Source organism: Bos javanicus, chromosome 5 (assembly GCF_032452875.1).
Source record: "Bos javanicus breed banteng chromosome 5, ARS-OSU_banteng_1.0, whole genome shotgun sequence".
Classification (NCBI taxonomy): Eukaryota; Metazoa; Chordata; class Mammalia; order Artiodactyla; family Bovidae; genus Bos; species Bos javanicus.
The window spans coordinates 113,909,875-113,933,174 of record NC_083872.1 but is presented as its reverse complement, the minus strand read 5'-3'; the positions used below and the strand labels follow the sequence as shown (position 1 = coordinate 113,933,174).

The following is a 23,300-nucleotide window of genomic DNA, read 5'->3' as shown; positions in this document are numbered from 1 at the left end:
TACAATATGCAGATAAGCAACCGGCTCGCAAAGGTTCACGGGGAGAGCCCCGCCCCTTCCGGTTCCTTTCTCAGTCTGAACTGTCGCGAGAGTTCATCTGGCGAACGCCGGAAGCCGCTAGTCGCTCCACAGCGACCTTAGGGGCGGGCTCGGAGGCTGAGGGAACCTAAGCTGCTCTCGGCTCGTTCGGCGGTGCAAGATGGCCGACATCTCTCTGGACGAGCTCATCCGAAAGCGAGGAGCTGCATCGAAGGGGCGGTGAGTGGCCTTTTCTCCCTTCGGGTTTCAGGGTCCTCGTCCTAGCGGGGCTTGGGGCGGAGAGGGGAGCGGCCCGGGAGCGACGCGGAGGGCCAGTCTGCGCCCGCCCCCTCCCTCAGCCGCGCTCCTCATTGGCCCGGCCGCCGCCGCCGCCGCGGGCCAGGTCGCCCGGCCGCCCACTGGCTGTGGGCGCCGTCGCTCCGGCTGGCCGGAGGAGGCTGGTGCGGCTGGCGCCGAGGAAGGGGCAGGCCTGCTGGGCTTGTGCGAGCGGCCCGCCGGGGGCGGAGCTGCGGGCGCGGACGGGACTCGCTGCCCCGCGGCCCGCCTGGCGTCCGGAGGGTCTCCCCGGCGCAGCCCCTCCTCCTCTGAGGAGACGGGCGCGGCGCCGAGGTCTCAGCGCGGCCTTCGAGTTAGGACGCCTGGAGTTTCTCGGGGAAGTGACTTGCTAAGACTCTCCGGGTCTGTTCCTGCCGAAACCGCGACCCAAAGTCAGCCCTTTAAAATTTCCCAATCCTTCTCCCGGTTCCCCGCTCTTCGCACTCGCGGCCCTTTGTGAGGCGTTTCAGGCTCTCGGGGGCGCTTTGCCGCCGGTGCGCGGTCCTGTCAGCCAGCTATTAATGTTTTCCAAATGAGGGGCTTGAGGTGGAATTTGCCCGCGGCCGAGGAGAGCTCAGAGCGGGGCCGGGCGCGCTCTGAGAGTTGGCCTCAGGCTTGGGCGAGACAAACTGGCGGGACGGGGCGGCAGGCCGGCCGTTTCTTGATGACTCGCAGAGAACCCCTGTTCTGTGTCGGGGTGAAGAGTCGCGGAGCTGGTTTGCCGTTCCGTGACCCAAACTTCCTCTGGACCCTCAAAATATTGGTAGTCATTTCCAGACTCTATAGGGGCTCCAGTTCATCTGTGTGAAGGAGATGGGAAACCTGGGCCAGTGGTTTTCTAGCACACGTTAGATTAGTTCACATGTCCTTGCGGAGAAGCCAGGCTGTAAAGAAGGATGTTGTTTTCTCCCGCAGTCTTTCACTCGGCAGATGTTTATTAATACTGCCTTGTGTGGTGGCTCGAAGATGGATTCTTTTCACTGTGTGAAAAGTATCCCTCACCCTCAACCTGTACACACAGATCCGCCACAACTGCTCCCGCCCCCGCCTCATTCCCCAGCCAGCCCTTCACGAGGTTTCTGGTTCATAATGGGCACGCAGCGTTAATTTTCTCTATCCTTGTTGTGGTTGTGTTGTGTGCTCAGTCGTGTGCGATTCTTGGCGACCCCACAGGACTGTAGCCGGCCAGGCTCCTCTGGTCCATGGGATTTTCCAGGCAAGAATATTGGTTTGTGTTGCTACTTCCTCCTCCAGGGGTTCTTCCCCACCCAGGGATCGAACTAGCATTTCTTGTGGCTTCTGCATCAGCCAGCAGGTTCTTTACCACTGCGCCACCTGGGAAGCCCTCTTTCAGGTCTACCCTCTAGTAACTGGCGGGGAATTGGTACTGGGTCCCCTGGTCACGTCTGAGCCCATCCAGGTTTCACAGAGTTGCTGAACAGTTGCTGGGGGAGCCAGCTTCCCACTACCTGGGCTTCCTGCAGGCACTCCCTTAGTTCCCGACTGCAGGCAGTCTGTACCTGCGGTTGATGTTGATGTGTGCAGTGTCTTGTGTTGGGCCTTGAATGGGACTGCAGGGAAGGGAGGATGTGTGGATCCACCACAAGAGCAGAGACTGCAGCCAGGCAGACCTGGTCCCTTGGCGGGCCCCATTGTGGGGTTCTGTGCTTTTGTGGCCTGATGACCTCTGATTTAGGCATTTTGCTCGTTTGTAATAATGGTTCCAGGTAGGTGGTTTAGAAGATTAAATATGAGGATGTAAGAGTGTATGTTTTAAACTGTACCAGATAGTAAGTGTTCAGTAGATGGCTTTAAAGGAATAGAAGCCCAAATCCCTCCTTTAGGGGACATAATAAGTAAGCATTGGGGTCCTAGAGTCAGACTGCCAAGTTTCAATCCCACTTGCCATATGAAAGTTACTTAACCATGCCATGCCTCTCTTTTTTATCTGTAAAACGTGGGTAATATTTACTGGGTATTGTCAGGACTAAATGAATTAATGTATCTAAAGTACCTCAGAAAGCATCTAGTGGGTACTAAGTGCCCAGTAGATGTTAGCTCTCATCATTATTGTTAATGAAGGCTTTTAAGGAAAGAAGTAATATCCAGTCTTCAGTGTAAGAATATTGTGTTGCTATTTTGTAAAAATTGAATTGGGGGAAATGCAGGCAAAGAGACAGTGTGAAAGAAACTGGACCACATGCTGGGTTTGGATTAAACCTACTGGAAACTCCATTGTGCTTGCACAGCCAACAGAGAAAAACTAGATCGGGGGTGAGGGGGTTAGGGTTCTTGTCAAGAACTGTGAAAAGTCTGAACAGATGGTATTTCCTACAGTAAATAAATACTGTTCTACTTGCTTCTTAGAAGAAATCTCTTTACTGGCACCTTGGTGTAGTATAGGGATGTCACAGAGACAACTTTGTGCTTAATAATTTAGGAAGAGCCTATGACCATCTCAGAAAACTTCTTTTCTTAAAGGAAATAGCAAAGGACTGAGCCTCTGCAAGTGTAAATAACCCCTTCTCAAAAGTCGTGGAATGTGCTTTGTTCTTTAGAACAGCTATTCTGTTTTGTGTTCATTGTACTGTGTAAGTCAAGAAAGGTGTCATTACCATCATTATTATTTGGCCCTCAATTAATCATCAGAAAGTTCTTTGATTAACATGAGATTCAAGAAAGTGGGGAATTATTTTATGATACTTCATCCAGGCTGTGGTGAGGTGCTGTCCTTCCCCCAACACAGCATGTCTCTATTGGTTTCAGTTGTTCAAGACCCATAGATGAGTCTCCTCAGGTAGTACTGGGCACCAGCTGCAGTGTGGGCCTGCCTCTCTTGTCAGTTTCTTCCTTTGGATGTAATTGGTTAGTCAAGTCACCCTCCTCTTTGGTTTGCTTAGTTCAACCGTCAGAGGATAGCTGTCACTGCTTCCATGCAGGTAGATGATGACCGGCAGTCTTAGTGGGGAAGTTGGGCCTAGAGTGTGCTGGAGGTGAGTGGCTCTGAGCTAGATACAAATATGGAGAATCCTTGGAGCTGTGGGGAGAGGAGGTTAGGGAATTTTCCAGTTGAAACCAGGGCTCTGCTCCCATACTCTCTGCTGGTTTCCTATTGAAATAAGGTAAAAGAAATTAGACCTAAAACAAAGAGGAGGGAAATGAGTTGTTACATTAGCTTGGAAGAGAAGAACTATAATTTAAAATGAAACATCGGCACAAAGGTAAGGGGATCCTGTCTTGTTTTTCCTTGTGTCTCTAAAGCACATAGTTCAGAATTAACCCTCAGTAATTGTTAGAACTAAACTCTATTTTCTAAGATGACCTCAACACACACATTCTAACCCAGAGACCCCATGGGTTAAAATCCACTTTGAACAATTCAGGGTCCCTCCAAATCCTTTGGACTGGACATCTGTCCAGAGCCAGGGGCCACTGTGCCCTCCACAGGCAGATCCAAGAGGGTGAGGCATTCTTAGCCCCAGACAGACCTTCCCTGATCATGTGTCTGCCAGGTTCCAGTGGAGGAGGGGTGCTGGGGGAGAGGGCTTAGGCTCCAGTAAGTGTCTGCTCTCTTGCCCACACTGCTCTTCCTAGGACCTGGTAGAGTACCTGGTGAGCGCCTGGAAGCAGTGCACAGTTGCACTGTTACAGGTATCATGAGGCAGGGCAGTAAAAACACTCCTCTCTCTCCCTCCCAAATGTTTACTGGGGCCAAAAACCCAGAATGTGTTCAGGAACATCAGATAGTCTGCAGTGGGAAGGGAGGCTGCAGTCTGTGGGAGACAGACTGGGGGTTCCACTGAGGGGTTGCACTTTTTTTAGGGAGTCCTTAGCAGTTATTGGAGCCAGGAGGGGAACAGAATTGGCTCAATGTTTTAGAGACCTGCTCCTAGCAGGAACGTTTACTTGAAAAGTTCCTGATGACTAATGCCTGCCATATAAGCAGTACCGCTGCCTGCTGGGATGAATAGCTGTCTTCTCACGCAGGGAGAGGAGCAGTGATTAGAAAAATCCTGAACACTGAAACCCCCCTAAAGCTGCTCATGAAAGGAGTTGAGAAGTGATGTAACCAGGGAACCGGATATATGTAATTGAGGGAAAGTAGCTTATTTAGGCTCCTACCTCCACAACTGTATCACCTCCCTCCTGAAAATTTACCTTTTGTGCTCTTCAAGTAGATAAAAATAGCAGCATGGGCCATCACGGTGGCATTTCTTGCCAGACAAGGAGTATGGTGTATGGGTCTCTGGTGAGCCCACCATCCTTAGTGTGTGTGTGTTCACCCTCTGGTCACTAGAGGGTGCACTCTGTCCCTGGATGTAACTGGTGTTCTCATTTTTTTTCTTAGTTTGAGGACAGTATTCACCCTTCCTTAACTTTTTTAGTCTTGTTCGTTGTTTTTGACCCATGCTTGATTTATTGGTATTTTAACTAGGTGTGGTGGTGGTGGTGGTGGTGGTTTTGTTGCTAAGTTGTGTCCAATTCTTGGGACCCCATGGACTGTAGCCCACCAGGCTCCTCTGTCCATTGGATTTCCCAGGCAAGAATACTGGAGTGGGTTGCCATTTCCTTTTCCAGGGGACCCAGGGATCAAATTAGCATCTCCTGCATTGTAGGTGGATTCTTTACCGACTGAGCCACCAGAGAAACCCTTAATTAGGTATCAGATCAGTCGCTCTGTCGTGTCCGACTCCTTGCGACCCCATGAATCGCAGCACGCCAGGCCTCCCTGTCCATCACCAACTCCCAGAGTTCACTGAGACTCACGTCCATCGAGTCAGTGATGCCATCCAGCCATCTCATCCTCTGTCGTCCCCTTCTCCTCTTGCCCCCAGTCCCTCCCAGCATCAGAGTCTTTTCCAATGAGTCAACTCTTCGCATGAGGTGGCCAAAGTACTGGAGTTTCAGCTTTAGCATCATCCCTTCCAAAGAAATCCCAGGGCTGATCTCCTTCAGAATGGACTGGTTAGATCTCCTTGCAGTCCAAGGGACTCTCAAGAGTCTTCTCCAACACCACAGTTCAAAAGCATCAATTCTTCGGTGCTCAGCCTTCTTCACAGTCCAACTCTCACATCCATACGTGACCACAGGAAAAACCATAGCCTTGACTAGACGAACCTTTGTTGGCAAAGTAATGTCTCTGCTTTTGAATGTACTATCTAGGTTGGTCATAACTTTCCTTCCAAGGAGTAAGTGTCTTTTAATTTCATGGCTGCAGTCACCATCTGTAGTGATTTTGGAGCCCAGAAAAAGAAAGTCTGACACTGTTTCCACTGTTTCCCCATCTATTTCCCATGAAGTGGTGGGACCGGATGCCATGATCTTCGTTTTCTGAATGTTGAGCTTTAAGCCAACTTTTTCATTCTCCACTTTCACTTTCTTCAAGAGGCTTTTGAGTTCCTCTTCATTTTCTGCCATAAGGGTGGTGTCATCTGCATATCTGAGGTTATTGAGATTTCTCCCGGCAATCTTGATTCCAGTTTGTGTTTCTTCCAGTCCAGCATTTCTCATGATGTACTCTGCATGTAAATTAAATAAACAGGGTGACAATATACAGCCTTGACGAACTCCTTTTCCTATTTGGAACCAGTCTGTTGTTCCATGTCCAGTTCTAACTGTTACTTCCTGACCTGCATACAGATTTCTCAAGAGGCAGGTCAGGTGGTCTGGTATTCCCATCTCTTTCAGAATTTTCCACAGTTTATTGTGATCCACACAGTCAAAGGCTTTGGCATAGTCAATAAAGCAGAAATAGATGTTTTTCTTGGAACTCTCTTGCTTTTTCCATGATCCATCAGATGTTGGCAATTTGATCTCTGGTTCCTCTGCCTTTTCTAAAACCAGCTTGAACATCAGGAAGTTCATGGTTCACATATTGCTGAAGCCTGGCTTGGAGAATTTTGAGCATTACTTTACTAGCGTGTGAGATGAGTGCAATTGTGTGGTAGTTTGAGCATTCTTTGGCATTGCCTTTCTTTGGGATTGGAATGAAAACTGACCTTTTCCAGTTCTGTGGCCACTGCTGAGTTTTCCAAATTTGCTGGCATATTGAGTGCAGCACTTTCACAGAATCATCTTTCAGGATTTGGAATAGCTCAACTGGAATTCCATCACCTCCACTAGCTTTGTTCGTAGTGATGCTTTCTAAGGCCCACTGGACTTCACATTCCAGGATGTCTGGCTCTAGGTCAGTGATCACACCATCGTGATTATCTGGGTTGTGAAGATCTTTTTTGTACGGTTCTTCTGTGTATTCTTGCCATCTCTTCTTAATATCTTCTGCTTCTGTTAGGTCCATACCATTTCTGTCCTGTATTGAGGTCATCTTTGCATGAAATGTTCCTTTGGTATGTCTGATTTTCTTGAAGAGATCCCTAGTCTTTCCCATTCTGTTGTTTTTAAAGCTCAAATCACATTATAGCTCTATAATTTGAAATAGTTACTCTCCTTGAATTTGTTTCCCCATCTATAAAATGTGGATAATCTAATTCTCAGAGTTGTGAGGGTTAAAGGAGGTGAGGCAAAGTTTATGGATCTGCAGTTAAGTGCTCAAAATGATTCGTTGAGAGTGCTTCCATTGTAAAATCTTTTCATAAACCGTAGTAGCCAGTTGCCCCTTATTTGGCCATGGTAGACATTGCTTATCAAGCACAAACTCCTGTGAATTCTCAGTACTGACATTTCAAACAGCCATTACAGTTTATCAGAGAAGGGAAATTGTTAAGGAATATGAGTAAATTAAGGTTGCAGAGACCTAATCTCCGTTGCTCCTCCTACTGCAAAGGTTTACTGTTCAGACCCAGTTGGAATGAACCAGAAAACTTTGAATCTGCCCCTTTCCTCATCTTTTGTCCAGGGATATGAATTTTGTTTTCAAGAATCTCATTGTTTCTTTAATTATTCAAAATAGTTGCTTTCAACAGCTTTTTCTTTTCCTTTGTTTCTTTTTTTTGGTAGTAATGTTTAATTGATTGGTGAAATTGGGTAACTAGATTTTTTGAAAGCATAATTTATGCCACGGGGTCTAGATTTGCCCAGTTTTATGGTGTGGTAAGATCATTTGGCCACCTGATAGAAAGAACTGACTCATTGAAAAAGACCCTGATGAAAAAAAAAAGAAAAGAAAAAGACCCTGATGCTGGGAAAGATTGAAGGCAGGAGGAGAAGGGGACAGCAGAGGGTGAGATGGTTGGATGGCATCACCAACTTGATGGACCTGAGTTTGAGCAAGCTCCAGGAGCTGGTGATGGACAGGAAGGCCTGGCGTGCTGCAGTCTATGCGGTCGCAGAGTGGGACGTGACTGAGCAACTGAACTGAACTGAAGATCATGGTGTATTACATGATAAGATCACCGCACCTCCTATAGTTATAAATATCAGGAGCCTGTGGTAGGGGTACCCTGGTGATGAGAGAAGACAGATGAAGATAGGAGATCTTCATTCAGGACCTGCTCACATTTGTATGTGGATGTGTCTGACCCCTCCTGTGTGGTGGACCTGGTCATCAGTGATGCCTTCGTTGTCAGCGTTTATGTAGCTTGGTTCCCTTTGTAATGTCCACTCAGTCAGAGACCAGCTGCTTTCTCTTCTAGAAGGCCTTTCCTGAAGTGCCTGCAGTTCAACAAGACCCTTGTGGGTCCACTTTTTGGGTAAGGACCAGAGGGGCCCCTGTGCCATGGCTCTGTGGGTGCCCTCTCTCAGCTGGGAGAGCAGTTGGTGGCCAGGATCCTAGGGCACAGTTGAGGACTGCTCTTCCAGGGCAGCCATCCTTTCTCCCATCTTAACTCCCCTGAGGCTTGGAGTAGGAAAGAGGGAAGCTTGAAATCTGTTATTGGAAAGACTGTGCTCTTTGATTTGGTTTCTCCCCTATAAGGTGGACCTGATGGCAGGTAATCTCAGAGATGGTGAGCCTAAAAGGAGAAGATAAGATAGAAGCCCTGTGGATCCCTGACAGAGCTCTTAGAGCCTTTGTCGTTCCTCTGGGGCATTATTGATGTGGAGGAGGAGACACAGGATCTACCCTCAGAAGCTCTTAGTCATGTGGGAGATGCAGGCTTGTAAAAATCTTTGTGATGCTGCATGGTAAGTGCTTTGATAGAAGCTTTGTCCAGTGTTTTGAGGGCTCCAAGAGCAAAGAAGCTGCAAGCTGTGGGCTGTTGGGGGTCCTTTCCATATTTGGAAAAGGTCCGTCTAGTCAAGGCTATGGTTTTTCCAGTGGTCATGTATGGATGTGAGAGTTGGACTGTGAAGAAAGCTGAGCGCCAAAGAATTGATGCTTTTGAACTGTGGTGTTAGAGAAGACTCTTGAGAGTCCCTTGGTCTGCAAGGAGATCCAACCAGTCCATCCTAAAGGAGATCAGTCCTGGGTGTTCTTTGGAAGGACTGATGCTAAAGCTGAAACTCCAGTACTTTGGCCACCTCATGTGAAGAGTTGACTCAATTGGAAAAGACTCTGATGCTGGGAGGGGCTGGGGGCAGGAGGAGAAGGGGACGACAGAGGATGAGATGGCTGGATGGCATCATGGACTCAATGGACATGAGTTTCGGTGAACTCCAGGAGTTGGTGACGGACAGGAAAGCCTGGTGTGCTGTGATTCTTGGGGTCGCAAAGAGTTGGACACAACTGAGCGACTGAACTGAACTGAGGATGTCCTTTGACACTACTCTTTCCAGAAATCTTGGAAGGCTGCGCATAGCCCACAGACCTTGGCCCTTCCTCTCCTAGAGTGGGAGCATGCTGATTATTTGTTGATCTGTATGTCCCATCTGCTCCACCCCACCCCATAGTTTGGCATCCCGTTCCTCACTGTGCTCCTTTTGGTACCCAAGGCCTCTGCCTTCAGAGGGTTCCAGTGCTTGACGAGTGAGGAATTTCATCTGGAATGCTTTCCACTAACTCGGGTTTCATCTGGATGTGCATGTAAATGTTGATCCAAATCTTTTCCCCACGTTTTATGAGTAGACTTTCAGTAGTAGACCCTGGTCTGAACCGACAACCTGTTGCTTTTCTTTGATGGGCATCATCAACAGATACAGGGAGTTGAAAGCATTTTAAAAAACACCAAACAAATCTTAGTGGAGGCCTTACCTGCCATTTGGTCCTGGGGACAGGGCTTTGTTACAGAGTTTCTCCATAAATACCAAGGGCCCCTCTGTAGCTACAGTTTTCTGTGCTTACCACAGAGCATAGCCTCACTATTTCCCATGGCTTCACAGGCTACAAAGCCTAGGGTAGCCCAGTTCAGGGACGAATAGATGCTCCTGCTGCACACAGCTGTTTCCCTCTCCCTGACGGTGCTTACTGGTCTCCCTAAACACCTCATTCCTTTGGGCCTTGCTTTTTCTAGCACCTCAGTCTCCCAGAGACTACATGGGAAAACAGAGCAGGGATGCACAAGCAGTCCCACCCACCTTCAGCCTAATCTGATCGATTCTGTAAATGACCCCTTCCACTCTCCCACCTGTTTTTTGTGTAAACCCACTGGAAAGTACTTAAATCCTAAAGTAATTTGTCGATTTTCAAAGTAAAATGGTACTGTGCATCACTGCTTTAGGTCTGGCTCTGGCCTGTTAGAAGCAGCAGGTATTTTTCCGCTGTGCTTGGATAACAAGATGAAGGTCCAGATTTTCTTTTACTGGTGCTAGGAAGACTCACCTTTGGGTGTGCTTCTGCTCTTAGCAGAAGAGCTGAGAAAGTCTCGCTCCAGCTTCCAGCTGAGGAAGCATGAGGCAGTAGGAGAACCCAGAGGCTTGCCGGTGATGAAGAATGCCTCCTGGGAGGCTTGGGCTGTGATGTGGGACATGATGCAGGAACTTGTTTATTCAGCAGTTTTGCCTTAAACTCCAGGCCAGAGAGTCTCAGCACTGCTATCCTCCACGATCACCTGTGGAGTGAAAAATGCATATGCCCAGGCCTTTACACAAATTTTGGACTCAGTAGCTCTGGAGTAGGGTTTGGAGAGCTGTATCTTTTTGTTTTCTTTCTTGCCTTTATTTTTTTAAAGAGAGAGCTGTATTTTTAAGAAGCTCCTTAGATGTTTCTGATACTGAGCCAGGTCTGAGCAACATTTACAAAGCACGGGGCTCTGAAACAGGAGTGATCCCCATCTGCCCCTTCCCTCCCAGTCCAAGGTGGGGAAAGAAAAGAACAACACAAACAGTCGTGATAATAGGCACAAAGGAGGGCTGTCTTGGAAGGATCAGAGAAGGTTTCCCAAAAAGGAGATGTTGCTTTGGGAGTCTGTGTCCCCAGGCAGGGCACCTGCCACAGGAGGAGTGTGTGTGTGGCTGGAGGCTTGTGGTGGTGTGGGCAGGTGGGGTGAAGCAGAAGCCCGCAGACCCCCTGGAGGACTTTAAGGATTATACTTGAAGGGTTCTTCTGTTTACTCTAAAGTCATTGAAGAGCCAACAAAGGAGCCCCAGAAGAGAATGGGGCTTATTTAATGGAGTTTTGTTCCTTTCCAATTTTAAGTTTCTGAACTTGATGTTTTTGTTGTGTCAGAGTGTAATAAATATATATTTGGTCTTTGTCCCTGGCATACAGTTTCTAAAACCCTTGGAATTTCCTGAGTGGTAAGGGCATTAGGAGCATCTTTTGTTCTAATGAGGCAGCTCTCAGTGGGCCCCTGGATTGCTTCAGGACAGAGGCTGGCCTCCAGAAAGATGGAGGCCTGCTTAGCTTGTTGAAACTTGCAACTCCACCCCCACTCTCTGCCCTGGACCTCCAGGGAGAAAAGAGGATCTAGAGATTAAGTGATTATCATCTGTGGCCAGTGATTTAATCAATTATGCTAGGTAATAGAACCTCCATAGTCACCCTTATACAGTTGAGTTTGAAGAAATTTTGGGTTGATGAACATATCCATGTGCCAGGAGGGTGGTGTTACCATACCCTTTCTCCATACAGTGCCTTATACATCTCTTCTATTTGGCTGTTCTTGAGTTGTATCGTTTGTAATAAATTGGTAATAATAATAAGTAAAGTGTTTTCCAGAGTCCTGTGAGCTACCCTAGCAAATTATCTAACTTCAGGGGAGGGTCCCGTGAACCCTCCATTTTATAACCTTTGTCAAATGAACAGGAAGCCTAGGACTTGAAATTGTTCTCTGAAGTGAGGGCAGTTTTGTGGGACTGAGCCTTTAACCAGTGGAGTCTGTGCCAGCTCTAGGTAGGTAGTGTCAAAATTGGGCTGTCAGACACCCAGTTTGTATCTCGAGAGTTGGAGAATTTGTTGGCATGTGGAAAAATCCTACACATTTGAAGTCACAGTGTTATGAATAGAAACAGTTCAGGCAGTGGTTATTTTTCTTTTCTTCCAAGTCTTTATGTTTTTATTAGACCTCAGACTCCGAGACAGACCCATGTGTTGACTTTCTTGGTCCCAGCCCATTGGGGGTGTCTACCTGCCCTGGAGACATGAAACTGTCATAGGCCAGCTGGGCGCCCTTTGTTGATCATTGAACCTCTCTAAGCCTGTGTCTTCCACTGTAAAATGGGCATAATACTGCTTGCTTCACAGGGTGTTGAGAGGGCTGATGGAGAACAAGGAATGAAAGAATTTTGGAAACTAAAGTTAGTCTTTCGCTGTGTGGGTTTACGATATCTGGGAAATATTCTTATTTCATTTGGTATTGTTTAGAGGTTATTATCCATGATAGTGTCTCAAAACACCTGGTCTGGGGTGCAAAGCAGTCTTGCCTAATGATAGAAACCACCAGGCCCTCCTCCCTTTGTTTACCATGCAGACTTAAAAGGCATAAAACTGTGAAAGAAGTCTCTGTATAGACTGAATTGTTTCCTCTAAGAGGAAGCAGCTTTCTGGTTTCTCCAGGACCTCCTTTGTTCCCAGTATTACCCCGACTCTACTACTACCACAGGCTACTGTTGATATACAGATCTTCTTAATATTGCAGTTTTTATTTGCAGGCTCAATGCCAGACCAGGAGTGGGAGGTGTCCGATCGCGTGTTGGGATCCAACAGAGCCTTCTTAGCCAGCCAGCACGCACAGCCACCTTCCAGCAGAGGTTTGATGCCCGGCAGAAAATTGGCCTCTCAGATGCCCGCCTCAAGCTGGGAGTCAAGGATGCCCGGGAAAAGCTTTTGCAGAAAGATGCTCGGTTCCGGATCAAAGGGAAAGTGCAGGATGCCAGAGAGATGCTGAACTCGCGCAAGCAGCAGAGCACAGTGCCCCAGAAGCCCCACCAGGTTGCTGATGCCCGGGAGAAAATCAGCTTGAAGCGGAATTCCCCTGCTGCCTTCATGAGCCCACCCATTGGGACAGTGACCCCTGCTCTGAAGCTCACTAAAACCATCCAGGTAGGTTGAGACTCCTGCCAAAAACTCCTCGAAACCAGTAACAACTGTGGAATCAGGCAGAGACCAGGTGTGTTTAAGCAAAATGACAGTCCCCCCAACTGTTTGAAGAGTAACTATATGTGGAGGCAAGATATCATCTCAGTTTTGTGTAAAAGAAAATGGGTGGGGTGGTGGTGGGGATTTGTCCAGAGAAATTAAGTGACTTTCCAGGTGAAATAGTGGTAGAGGGAAGAGAGGAGAGGACAGACTAGTTGAGCTAGTGCTGTGTGCAGACACTGAATATTTATTCCTCATGCAACCCCAGTTATTACCACAGTTTATCAAAGGAGAATCTAAGTCTCAAAGATGTGAATCTTTGTGCACAGTTACACAGCTGGTCAGTGGACGCATCAGGATAGAAGCCCTGTCAGACCTGGCTCTTAGTGCAGAGTCCTGGCCACCTGCAGAGCCACTGCCCCAAAGGGAATAGAAACAGTATCATTTAATCTTCACAGCAACTTTGGTAATAGGAACTACTGAAGCAGTGAACATTTATTAAGCCAGGTTCATTGAGCCCTGCAGGTACATTGTTACATGATCTCTGGGATGATGAGTCTTCCTGTCGCTTTCCTGCTTTGCGAATGAGGCACTCTGTAGGACCTTTTACTACAGACCAAAACTGAATGCCCACCATATTAAAGTTCATTTATCCCCTACTTGTAGAGAACGCATGTAGGCCAAGTGGGATGAATTATGACCACTGGGTGTTTCTAGGTTCCACAGCAGAAGGCCATGGCACCAATTCATGCTCATCCTGCTGGAATGAGGATCAATGTCGTCAATAACCACCAGGCCAAACAGGTGGAGTGTGTGTGTGTGTGTGTGTGTGTGAGAGAGAGAGAGAGAGAGAGACTGCCCACAAGTGTGTGTTTTGATGTGATCTTCCAAGTGGATTAACTGAGGCCTGGCCCAGGGTTCCAATTTGAAGAGTTGGAGGTTGACACTTTGCAGTTTATGAGTTTTGAGAAGAAATTTCTTGAATGCATAGAAGCAGAGAGGCATGTTGAAAATCTTTTTATTTTTTTAAAGTAAAAGTACTGTGTGCTTACTATAGAAAATTAGCAAAACAGAAAGATTGGGGGGGATGGGGGTAGTTCTTATACTATGGCTGTCCATAGTGAGCCCCTGTTGAAATTCTGCCCTGAATTCTTCCTGTGTTTTTCTTGTTTGTGTGTGTGTATATGTGAGAGAGATTATTATTTATTTAATGCATAGCTGTAGTTGTGATTATGTTATTATCCAGTTTCATATTGTTCTGTTTTCACTTTATAACTCAAGCATTTTTCTGTGGTTCACATTTACTGTAAACATTTTAATAACTGCTTGATCCATTGAGTAGACATTTAGTTGACTTCAACCATTTTCCTGTAATTTTCACTGTTACACATCCTTCTATGAACATCTTGGAGGATAAAGCTCTTTCTACAGTTTGAGTTTATTTCTATAGACCGGATTACCTGGCACAGACTTTCTAAGCCAAAGGATATAAACAGGCATTTTAGGGATCCTTAATAGATATTGCCGACTTGTAGAAAGGTACTTCTGATGTACCTGAAATTTCACAGCTTTTTCATTTGGCTCTTACGGGCAGGGAGCCTGCCAGAACTGAGCCCCAGTCACCCAGGCCAGTTTGCCCAGGCACTCCATGTGTACATACTTCTCCCTACGCCTTGCTTAATTACTCCAGCTCTCATCTCCCTGCTGTCCTTACTCCAAATGTCTGCTGAGAGCCTGCATGCTACATTAGCATGTATTTTTTTATTTTCAGAATTTATACGACCTGGATGATGATGACGATGTTATAGCTCCCATTCCTACTAAACAGATGAAATTTGCAGCCTCAGGCAGCTTTCTCCACCACATGGTATGTCATCTTACATTCTTCTTAACACTCTGTGTGTGTCTGATCAGGTGCATGGGAGATGTGGTGGAGAGTAGGATCTTTCAATTCAGAGATATTTCCTTATTTGGGTCCTAAGATTATTAGAACCGGAACTAATCCAGCCCCTGGTTTTTATAAATACTGAGGCTTAGCATGTCAGCGGACTTGTTCAAGATCCAACAGACAGTGAAGTGCAGACTTTAGTTCCCAACTGCTGTGTTTGGAGACTTCAGGGGAAATGTGAGTGATCCCACAGGACAGAATCACATTTTATTTCCTTTAGGGCAGGACATTCTGCTGGTTCCCTTCCTTCCGTGGTCATCAGCTCTGGCCCCATCCTTGAGTCTGGATTCCATTGGTTGATGTGTTAGCAAGAATAAACTGAACCTTTCCTGAAAGCTCCACCAGGTGCCACCTGCGTGGAGGGAAAGTTTGATGGATGTTCTGCCATGCAGAGAAGGAAAGAAAGCGGTGTATCTGGGAACATCAGGGAGCTCTGCACTGCTTGGCTCAGTGCATGGAACCAAATCACACATAGGAGGCGAGAGGGTACCCACGCTAAAGACATGGGTACCCATGCCTTTATTTGGTCTTCAGGCACCCAAAGACTCAGTTTTAGTCACTGCACTGAATATGTGGACCAATTTCTTGGTTACCCTTGAAGCTCTTAACTTTGAAATGTGAAGCTGAATGATGCCAGTTTGTTACAAAGGGGCTGAGCCTTTCTAGTCATTAGAGTGTTTGTGTCTGTTACCAGGGCGGCTGTCAGCTAACTGTTAGTTAGTGGCTAACTCTAATTGGAAAAATCTGTTTATATTAACTTACTTAAAAATGAGTTCCCTCTCTCCCCACCCTGTGAGATGGGTACTGTTACTACCCCTATTATATGGACTAGGAGTTAGACACAGAGAGGTTAAATAAATCTGCTCAGCTTGTAAGTAGTGGATCTAGGATTTAAGCCTCAGCAATCTGGCTCCCAGGCCACGTTTTAACCACTGCACTCTGCTGGCTCTTGAAACTCAGGAAACAGCTTGAGAAGTGTGGGATCCACACTGAGTCACCTGGGTTGGGAGAAGCTGGTGAATTAACTCTGTTCCATCATCTGTCTCTCTGGCCGCTGCATTCCTCCTTTCTCCATGAATCAATGCCTGGTAGACTGTCCTCAGTCAGCAAGACCACTAACCGCTTCTGCCTCACACATTTTTTTTTCTCCAGACACATTAAAACCAGGCACTTCGCTGGTTTATATTTCTAAAGGATCACTTCCCCAGTTAAGGGTAGCAGGGGAGGGAGGGAGGGAACGGTTTCTGCTGATTTGCACGTGCTGACTCTGCTAGCCTGCACCTGACCATCTGGGAGCTGCAAAGGTGAGCTACTTGTGGTTCCTCTATATGACTAGAACAGGTACCAAAAAGCGGGGGTCTGGGCCTTCTTCAGAGTAACTTCCTAGTCCCAGCCAGCCCATGGTGATAGAAGCATATCTGGGAATGAACTTGACTCCAAGCTTTTGGACTCTAACTCCAGATTGTAGGTTTTTATCAAATCTAAATGGTATGACTGAGCTGTGGCTTCTGTTCGGGAACTGCCTGGATGCTTCTTGCCAAGGGCTCCCTACATTGGAACGTGGCTTCTGTGAGCACGTGTGCAGTCTACTTTTTTCTTCTCCTGTCCCTTCCCTGGCAGCTGGTATCTTTCTGGCTGTAGATCAGTAATGGAACTGGGGAGGTAGGAGGCCTTGAGATTGGGGGTCGTCAATCACCTAGGGTATCTGGGTCCCTGGCTTCTCAGATTGCTGTCTGCCTCTTTGTTTAGGCCGGGGTGAGCGGTTCCAAGCTGTCCATGTCCAAGGCCCTTCCTCTCACCAAAGTGGTTCAGAATGATGCGTACACTGCTCCTGCTCTCTCCTCCTCTGTTCGGACAAAAGCCTTGACCAACATGTCCCGGACGTTAGTGAACAAGGAGGAGCCCCCCAAAGAGCTGCCGCCTGCAGAGGTAAGGTGAAGGCGAAGGAGAAGTGTTCACACTAGTCAAGAGTTAACCTGAGCTGGGTGGGCAGTGTGCATCTCGTTGGGTCCTCATAGTGCCTCTGGGAGGTAGGTGTTGCCACCTCTGTCTTACAAATGAGCAAACCAAGATCCAGTAGACCCCGCCCTCAGAGAGCCCACAGGCAAGCCAGTAGGGAAACAGAGCTGCAGATAGAGCACTGTGTCTGCCACAGCACAGGGCTGCCAGGAGCACCGATGAAAGAGCCTCTCATTCCACCGGGGATACAGGAAGGCTTTAAGGAGAAAGTGCCATTTGAGCCGGATGGTTCTTGAAACACGAGTGGCATTCTGTGCAGAGGTTCAGGCCTGGAAGGGCCTGGAATATTTGGGCAACATGAGAAGTTCCATTCCTTAGCATAAGTTGACTGGGACATGATTAGAGGGGCCCAGCTGTGGTAGGAAACTCTCCATAGAGGTTTCCTCTGGGCCTTCCTGGTCGTTTGCTGAAATGAGTTCTGCCGTTTGAGCACAGCTGTTGTCTGGTAACGTTCTGTTCTCTGGTAACTTCTGGTAACGTTCTTCTATCTGTGGCAGCCTGTCCTCAGCCCTTTGGAAGGCACCAAGATGACCGTGAATAATCTGCACCCTCGAGTCACCGAGGAGGACATTGTTGTGAGTACTGTGGCCTGCCAGAATTTCAGATCTCAAGCCACTTCTGTTCCAAGGGTCCCCAAGACCACCCCCAGGTTAGCTGATTGTCTAAGAGGACTCACAGGGCTTAGCATAGAGTTGTGTCCAGGCTGAGATGCATTACAGGATGCAAAGCAAAATCAGCAGAGGGAGACAACTTGTGGAGGAAAAGCTAGAGGATAGCAGACTCAAACTTCTGGAGTCCTCTCCTAGGGGAGTCACACAGGATGCACTTACTCCCCCAGCAGTCAGTTGTAAAGACCAGGGAAGCTCATTAGAGACTCAGTCCCCAGAGTTTTTCTCAGGGACTAATCACATATGCACCGTCTGCCTGCCACATACCAAAATTCCAGACACAGAAGGAAATCAAGTGTTTGGCAGGAAGCACATTGTTGGCACAATTTAGTTGCAAGTTGCCACTCTTACCAGTTATGGTGATGAGCGCCCTCCCAGAATCCAAGATCCCAAACGTGAGCTAAGGGTCAACTTTGGAAGCAGGACTTCCAAAGGAGAACAGGCAGGCCAGATATGTTAACCCTTTTTCCTCATAGCCTGTAAACCAGAGCCAGAGGAATTCCCTGGTGGCCAGTGGTTAGGACTCGGCATTTTCACTGCTGGGGCCTGGGTTCAATCCCTGCTTGGAGAACTAAGATCCCACATACTGCACAGCATGGCCTAAAGTAGATCTTTAAAAACAATAATAATAAAATTAGGATCACACTTAGTATTCAGTTTTGTGTCTTGGTTTTGATATGTACCATTTTCCCTTTTATTGTTGGAAATCTTTTCAACGACGTTTTCACAGATCTTCCCTTTGTCCTCATTACAACCTTGTGAAGGCAGTTGCAGGTGAAGAAATGGTGTGGTTGTTAGTTAGCCTTTGCAGTCTGTGTCCATACTGTGTTCCCTCTCTGACTTCAGTCTCTTCATCTGAGAAGTGAGGGATGGGAGTAAAGGATGATGACGACACGTGTACAAAGCACTGCCTTGAAAATGGTTTCAGTTGAAACCCCTCAATCTTGCCAACCAGGATAATTGGTCACCCTGCATTGAACTGCGGAATTTTGTTTCTGATTCCCGGGTGATATGTTAACCACTCTTTGTCCATCCATGTGGACATCCACTGGAGTCCTACATGTCCATCCATTTTCATGACACAGCACTCTTGACAGAAATACCATATTCCATAACTATTACCCTTGTTGAGGAAGTGGGCACTGAGGCAGGAGGACTTTGGGGGTGACTTGGAGTCATAGGGATCACAAGGCCCAGCACAACTTGTCCATCTGGCCCCAGATTGAGGCTTCTGGATGTCCCAGGAATACTACCTGACATGGAGCCTTCCTGAAATCTTGGCTGCTTGGCATGTTCAATCAGAGTGAAGCTACCTGTCAACCCAGAGCCCTGTCTGAAATGTGTGAATTGCAGGCAGGGAGAACAACAACCTGAAATTCTTTCCCAACCCAAGCCCTCTTGCTTTTCATAGGAGCTTTTTTGTGTTTGTGGAGCCCTGAAGCGTGCTCGGCTGGTCCATCCTGGGGTAGCAGAGGTGGTGTTTGTAAAGAAGGACGATGCCATCACCGCGTATAAGAAGTACAACAACCGGTGTCTGGATGGTAAGTCAGAGAAAGCAGCCTCCTCACCTCGATGCTCCTCGCCGCTCACAGCAGGCCTTCGGGGGAAGCCCTCCTCTGGGACGAGTGGGTGGGCATCTACCTAGTGCTTTAAACTCTCCAGGGCCTCCTGTGTACTAAGAATAAGCAGTGATGTTTTGTTTTCAATTGAAGTGTGGTTGATTTACAATGTTGTGTTAGTTTCAGATATACAGCACAGTGATTCAGTTATATATATCTTCTTTTTCAGATTCTTATCCCTTAAAGGTCATTACAAAATACTGAGAATAGTTCCCTGTGCTATACTATGCAGTAGATCCCTTGTTGGTTATCGCAGCCTTTGCCTTTTGATTGTATTATTTAATCCATTTACATACATTTTATGTGGCCTTTTTGCATTGTATAAGTATTTTTTAGTGTAGCATTTTAGTTCCTTTAATGATTTTTTCCACTATATTTTTTGAGTCACTTTCTTTTCTTAATAGTTGCTCAAGGATTTATAGTATATATTGTAGGTTATCAGAGTCTATTTCACATTAATATTAATGTAGCCACAATGAAATTTAGAAATGTTACTCCAATAAGGCTCTATTCCCACTTTCCCCTTTTTTTGTGCTGTTATTGTTATACTTACTACATAAAATGCAAAGTGGGAGTCTGGTACTTGTAAGGTTAATCTTTCATGGACAAAGTAGAAATCTGAACATACGCTTTCAAATTTTTTTTCACTTAATTTTGTACCATAAGCATTTCCCCTTTGTACTTGCTTCACAACCAGTCTGGGTTGTTTCATGCTGTGTGTACTTTCTCCCTTACTTTGATTCTGATCTCCTCCTGCACAAAGCAGGGTCTGTTGCCAGTTTGCTTCTTGACACTGTCATTACCGAAGTTTCATGGACCTCATAACCCTCATAGTCTCTGGGCTTTGCTGACACCTGACAGCCCCAGCCTTAGCTGTGAAGCCAGAGCTGCCGGCGGTGGGTGCTTTGACTCCTGATAACAAAAGTGGCAGTCCCTGTCCTTCCATGAGGAGCTGAGGGCTCATGACAGAGCTTTTTCTTTCTTGGTTTTTCAGGGCAACCAATGAAGTGCAACCTCCACATGAATGGGAACGTTATCACCTCAGACCAGCCCATCCTGCTGTAAGTTCCAAAGGCAGAGGTGCTGGGCACCATGTGGGCTTTTCTGCTCGCTTACTGGGCATGGTCATCTCTCTGTTCTGAGGAGACACATGCTTGCATCACAGCTCCATTCCATTTCCTCTGCTCTGAGAGCAGCCAGCCGACTAGGAGGCTTAAATTTGTACAGAGTGGGTTGTTATATCATTTCTACAGGAGATTGACCCCACAGGGGCTAACTTAACTTCATTCCCTGCCTTATAATTTAGAAAGTGGAGAGCAGGCTGGTTGTGTCTCTGTTTGCATGATTGGGTGTGCATCTTCAGATGAGCAGAAAACCCCCCTCCTCATGATTGACTCTGATGGGGATTGTGCTGGGTGCTCCGCCTTATTTTGTTACACACCCAGTGTACATGCCTGGCCCAGGACTGAGGACTTTTTGAAGCCTGAGATGCAGAAAATGTCTAGATTGATATGTAAAAGGAGGTCCTTTTGAGGAGGAGACAGAGACCCAGGGAGAATATTAGGCTTGCCAACATGGGTGTAGTGAGGGGCAGGCCTGTAATAGACTTTGAAATTTAGAAAGACTGCAGTTTGAATCCTGGATATTGAATTGTGTGATTTAGATGAGTTTCTTAAACTGTGTTCCAGGATTAAGTTGTATTCTGAAAAATGTGGGTTTTATGACCTAGTGGATTTGGGAACCACTGAGCTAGACCCAGTTAAATCTACTGGGCTTCTCAAAATGTGTGATAAGCTGATGTGTGTTTGGCTATCCTTGAGGCTTAAACTTAAAAAAAAACCCCAGATCTTAGCAGGCTGCATCTCAACTTTCTTAGCAAATTTAAAGAATGGTAGGTTTGCTATAAGAAATAGGGTAAAAGGGTACGGAAAGCATTATGTTTGGTGCCTACCTTATAACAGATCTCCAGCTAATGGTGGGACCCTTCTCCACTGAAGGGGAACCGGATGAGGATTTTGACTCTTCTCTGCTCTCTACAGACGGCTGAGTGATAGCCCCTCAGTGAAAAAGGAGAGTGAGCTGCCTCGCAGAGTGAATTCTGCCCCCTCATCCAACCCTCCAGCCGAAGTAGATCCTGACACCATCCTGAAGGCGCTTTTCAAGTCATCGGGGGCCTCTGTGACCACACAGCCCACAGAATTCAAAATCAAACTTTGAGCGGGGGAGCGAGACAGCCAGAAGCGGGGGCGGAGGAGGGTGGCTCTGTTTCCTTAAACGAAAGTTGTGACCAATGGGCCGTTGGCTGGGGGCCCCCGCGTGCAGGAAGGGTCACCGGGGGTAGAAAGCCTCCTCGCTGGACGGCAGCCGCCTTTCTGTGTTGTGTTCTGCCTGTGCTCTTCTATGTGCTCACATTTCCTGTAGTGCGTTTCTTCTCTCTCCACCTCATCACCAGGGTAGACTTGTGTTGTTCAGAGTGTTTCTCCCTAAACTCAGCCCCAAATAGATTTTTTAAAATCTGAAAATGGTGCCCTAAATTCTCTGAGTGGCCTTCTTGTGGCCCCATAGAACTCGGGGCAGGGGCTATTTGAAGGATACTGCTTTCTTCAGGGTGAGGGTCTGACTCCCCTTTCTCTTTTTAAAACTTTTCAAACAAAGTAGGGAATGGAAGCCCCTGCCATCCTAATAGGAACCACATCAGCTCAAAAGCTCTGCCACTCACTCTCCTGGTCAGTGGAGATGGCCTAGGTGGGGATCAAGTCACGGGCTCCTTGTCCTCTCCCCGCAGTTGGCTCCAGACCAGTGCTTTCTGGAGAGAGCCCTGTGGTAAGGGCAGGGTGAGGATACTGCTCTGCCAGGAAGAGTGTACCCTAGCTCTTGGTTTGGGGGACCCTACTGTCTCAGTCAACCCAGAATAAATTCTCAAGCTTACATTTCCCCTTCCCCTGAGTTGTGCCGAGTGGCCCAGCCCAGCTCTCTTGGCCTTCTGAGTGTCACTGCTGGGCAGGGCTGCCTTGTTAGCCCCCCCATTTCTCACCCAGCCTAGCACTCATCACACTTGGTTTTGGTACAAATGCCAGCTCTCTGCTAGTTGGGTTTTCAAAGGGTCTGCCTCCTGTTCTATGACACTGAGGACCTTGGGGTTGTTTGAATAGGGATGTTGGCTTGCTCCAAGATGTTTTTTCCCTGGCCTCAGGTTCATGCCATAGTCAGGGATGCTGAGAGGTGGCAGATATTCAGCAGCCACCAGAGGGCACTGTCTCCACTACTATGAGTGACCCATCCATCCATCCTGACCAGAGGGGCATTTTCCTGCCTTGACTGAGGTGGGAGGGGAGCAGGGGGCGGTGGGGAGGGAGTTGAGAGAGCGGAGCAGCCTTTGCAGGCAAGTGGACAGGTTGTCCCCTCAGCGTGCTTCCAGGCATTGGGGGCACAACTCTAGAACCAAAGGGGAAGCCCTGAATACACCAGAACAGCATTACTCCAGGGGTGTTCATCCTCAGTTTCTTGCTGGTTTGTTGGGACTGTAGAGGGAATCCAGCCTAGCAGAGCTGGCAAGTCTTGGGGAGCAAGATTCTGTAAGTAAATAGTGTAAAAGGCACAAGCCTAGAAAGTGTAGGGGGTACCTGAGACAGAGTCTTTGATGACCTACTTGGGGCCAGTCCAGCGAAGAAAAACCTGGAAACTCAAATTTCCACAGAGTTAGATCAAGCAGCAAGGACCCAGGTGTGAACTCAGCTCAGTCCTCCAGCTCTGAGGTTGCCCAGGCTTGGGAAGTCCAGGGAATGTGCCTGATGGTGGTCCACTTTCCAGTACTTTGAAGAAGGCTGCTTTTGTTCTCTTCTCCCTCTTTGAATGGGTGCAAACTGAGTTCTCTTCATCAGCTAGAAGACATTCCTCCTACACTTTCCCCTTCTTGACCCCAGAGAGTGTCCATAAGACACTAGGAGCTGGCTTCTCAGGTCTGGAGACAGACAGATCACTGCTTGGACTCTGCGTTCAGTAGGGAAGGTAACTACCCTGCCTGTATGCCTTTATCTTCCCACCGGCCCTCTGGACCTCGTCCTCTGGGTGGCTGTGTGGTCCACTGCAGGGTAGAGTCTGTTCTCCCCCGTTCTACAGGCAGGTGTCATCGTGGGAAACAGAAGAGAAGGTGGTAGGCCAGTCCTTGTGTCCCTCTCCACCTCGCACTCCCCTACATTCCCTGTCTTGTCTCTTTTTTTTTTCCAAAAGGAGAGGAAGAGGCATTAAGGGATGGAGGAGACTATGTGTTACTTATCCATTTCTGAATAAACGTTTGTTATTCCTACTTTTGAGCTGTCATTTCTTAAAAGGTTACGTTA

General features: G+C 47.4%; 1 protein-coding gene across 3 annotated transcripts; it reads left to right on the top strand.

The window, feature by feature from the left end:
* Positions 1–87: 87 nt before the first annotated feature.
* POLDIP3 (DNA polymerase delta interacting protein 3) lies at positions 88–23,266 on the top strand. Of its 3 annotated transcripts, XM_061418739.1 has the most exons (9): positions 88–258; positions 12,280–12,670; positions 13,424–13,510; positions 14,478–14,573; positions 16,404–16,583; positions 17,171–17,248; positions 18,753–18,882; positions 19,955–20,021; positions 21,000–23,266. In XM_061418739.1, the coding sequence occupies exons 1-9, from the start codon at positions 200–202 to the stop codon at positions 21,175–21,177; spliced, it is 1,266 nt and encodes a 421-aa protein (XP_061274723.1). In that variant the 5' UTR covers positions 88–199; the 3' UTR covers positions 21,178–23,266. The 3 variants fall into 3 exon arrangements, with proteins under 3 accessions (XP_061274723.1, XP_061274724.1, XP_061274725.1); XM_061418740.1 differs by lacking the exon at positions 13,424–13,510; XM_061418741.1 differs by lacking the exons at positions 13,424–13,510; positions 14,478–14,573.
* Positions 23,267–23,300: the final 34 nt, after the last annotated feature.

Coding starts and splice junctions, on each gene's coding strand:
- POLDIP3 (XM_061418739.1), top strand. CDS start 200: ATGGCCGACATCTCTCTGGACGAGCTCATCCGAAAGCGAGGAGCTGCA. Junction 12,671..13,423: donor AGCTCACTAAAACCATCCAG/GTAGGTTGAGAC, acceptor GGGTGTTTCTAG/GTTCCACAGCAGAAGGCCAT. Junction 16,584..17,170: donor AAGAGCTGCCGCCTGCAGAG/GTAAGGTGAAGG, acceptor TATCTGTGGCAG/CCTGTCCTCAGCCCTTTGGA.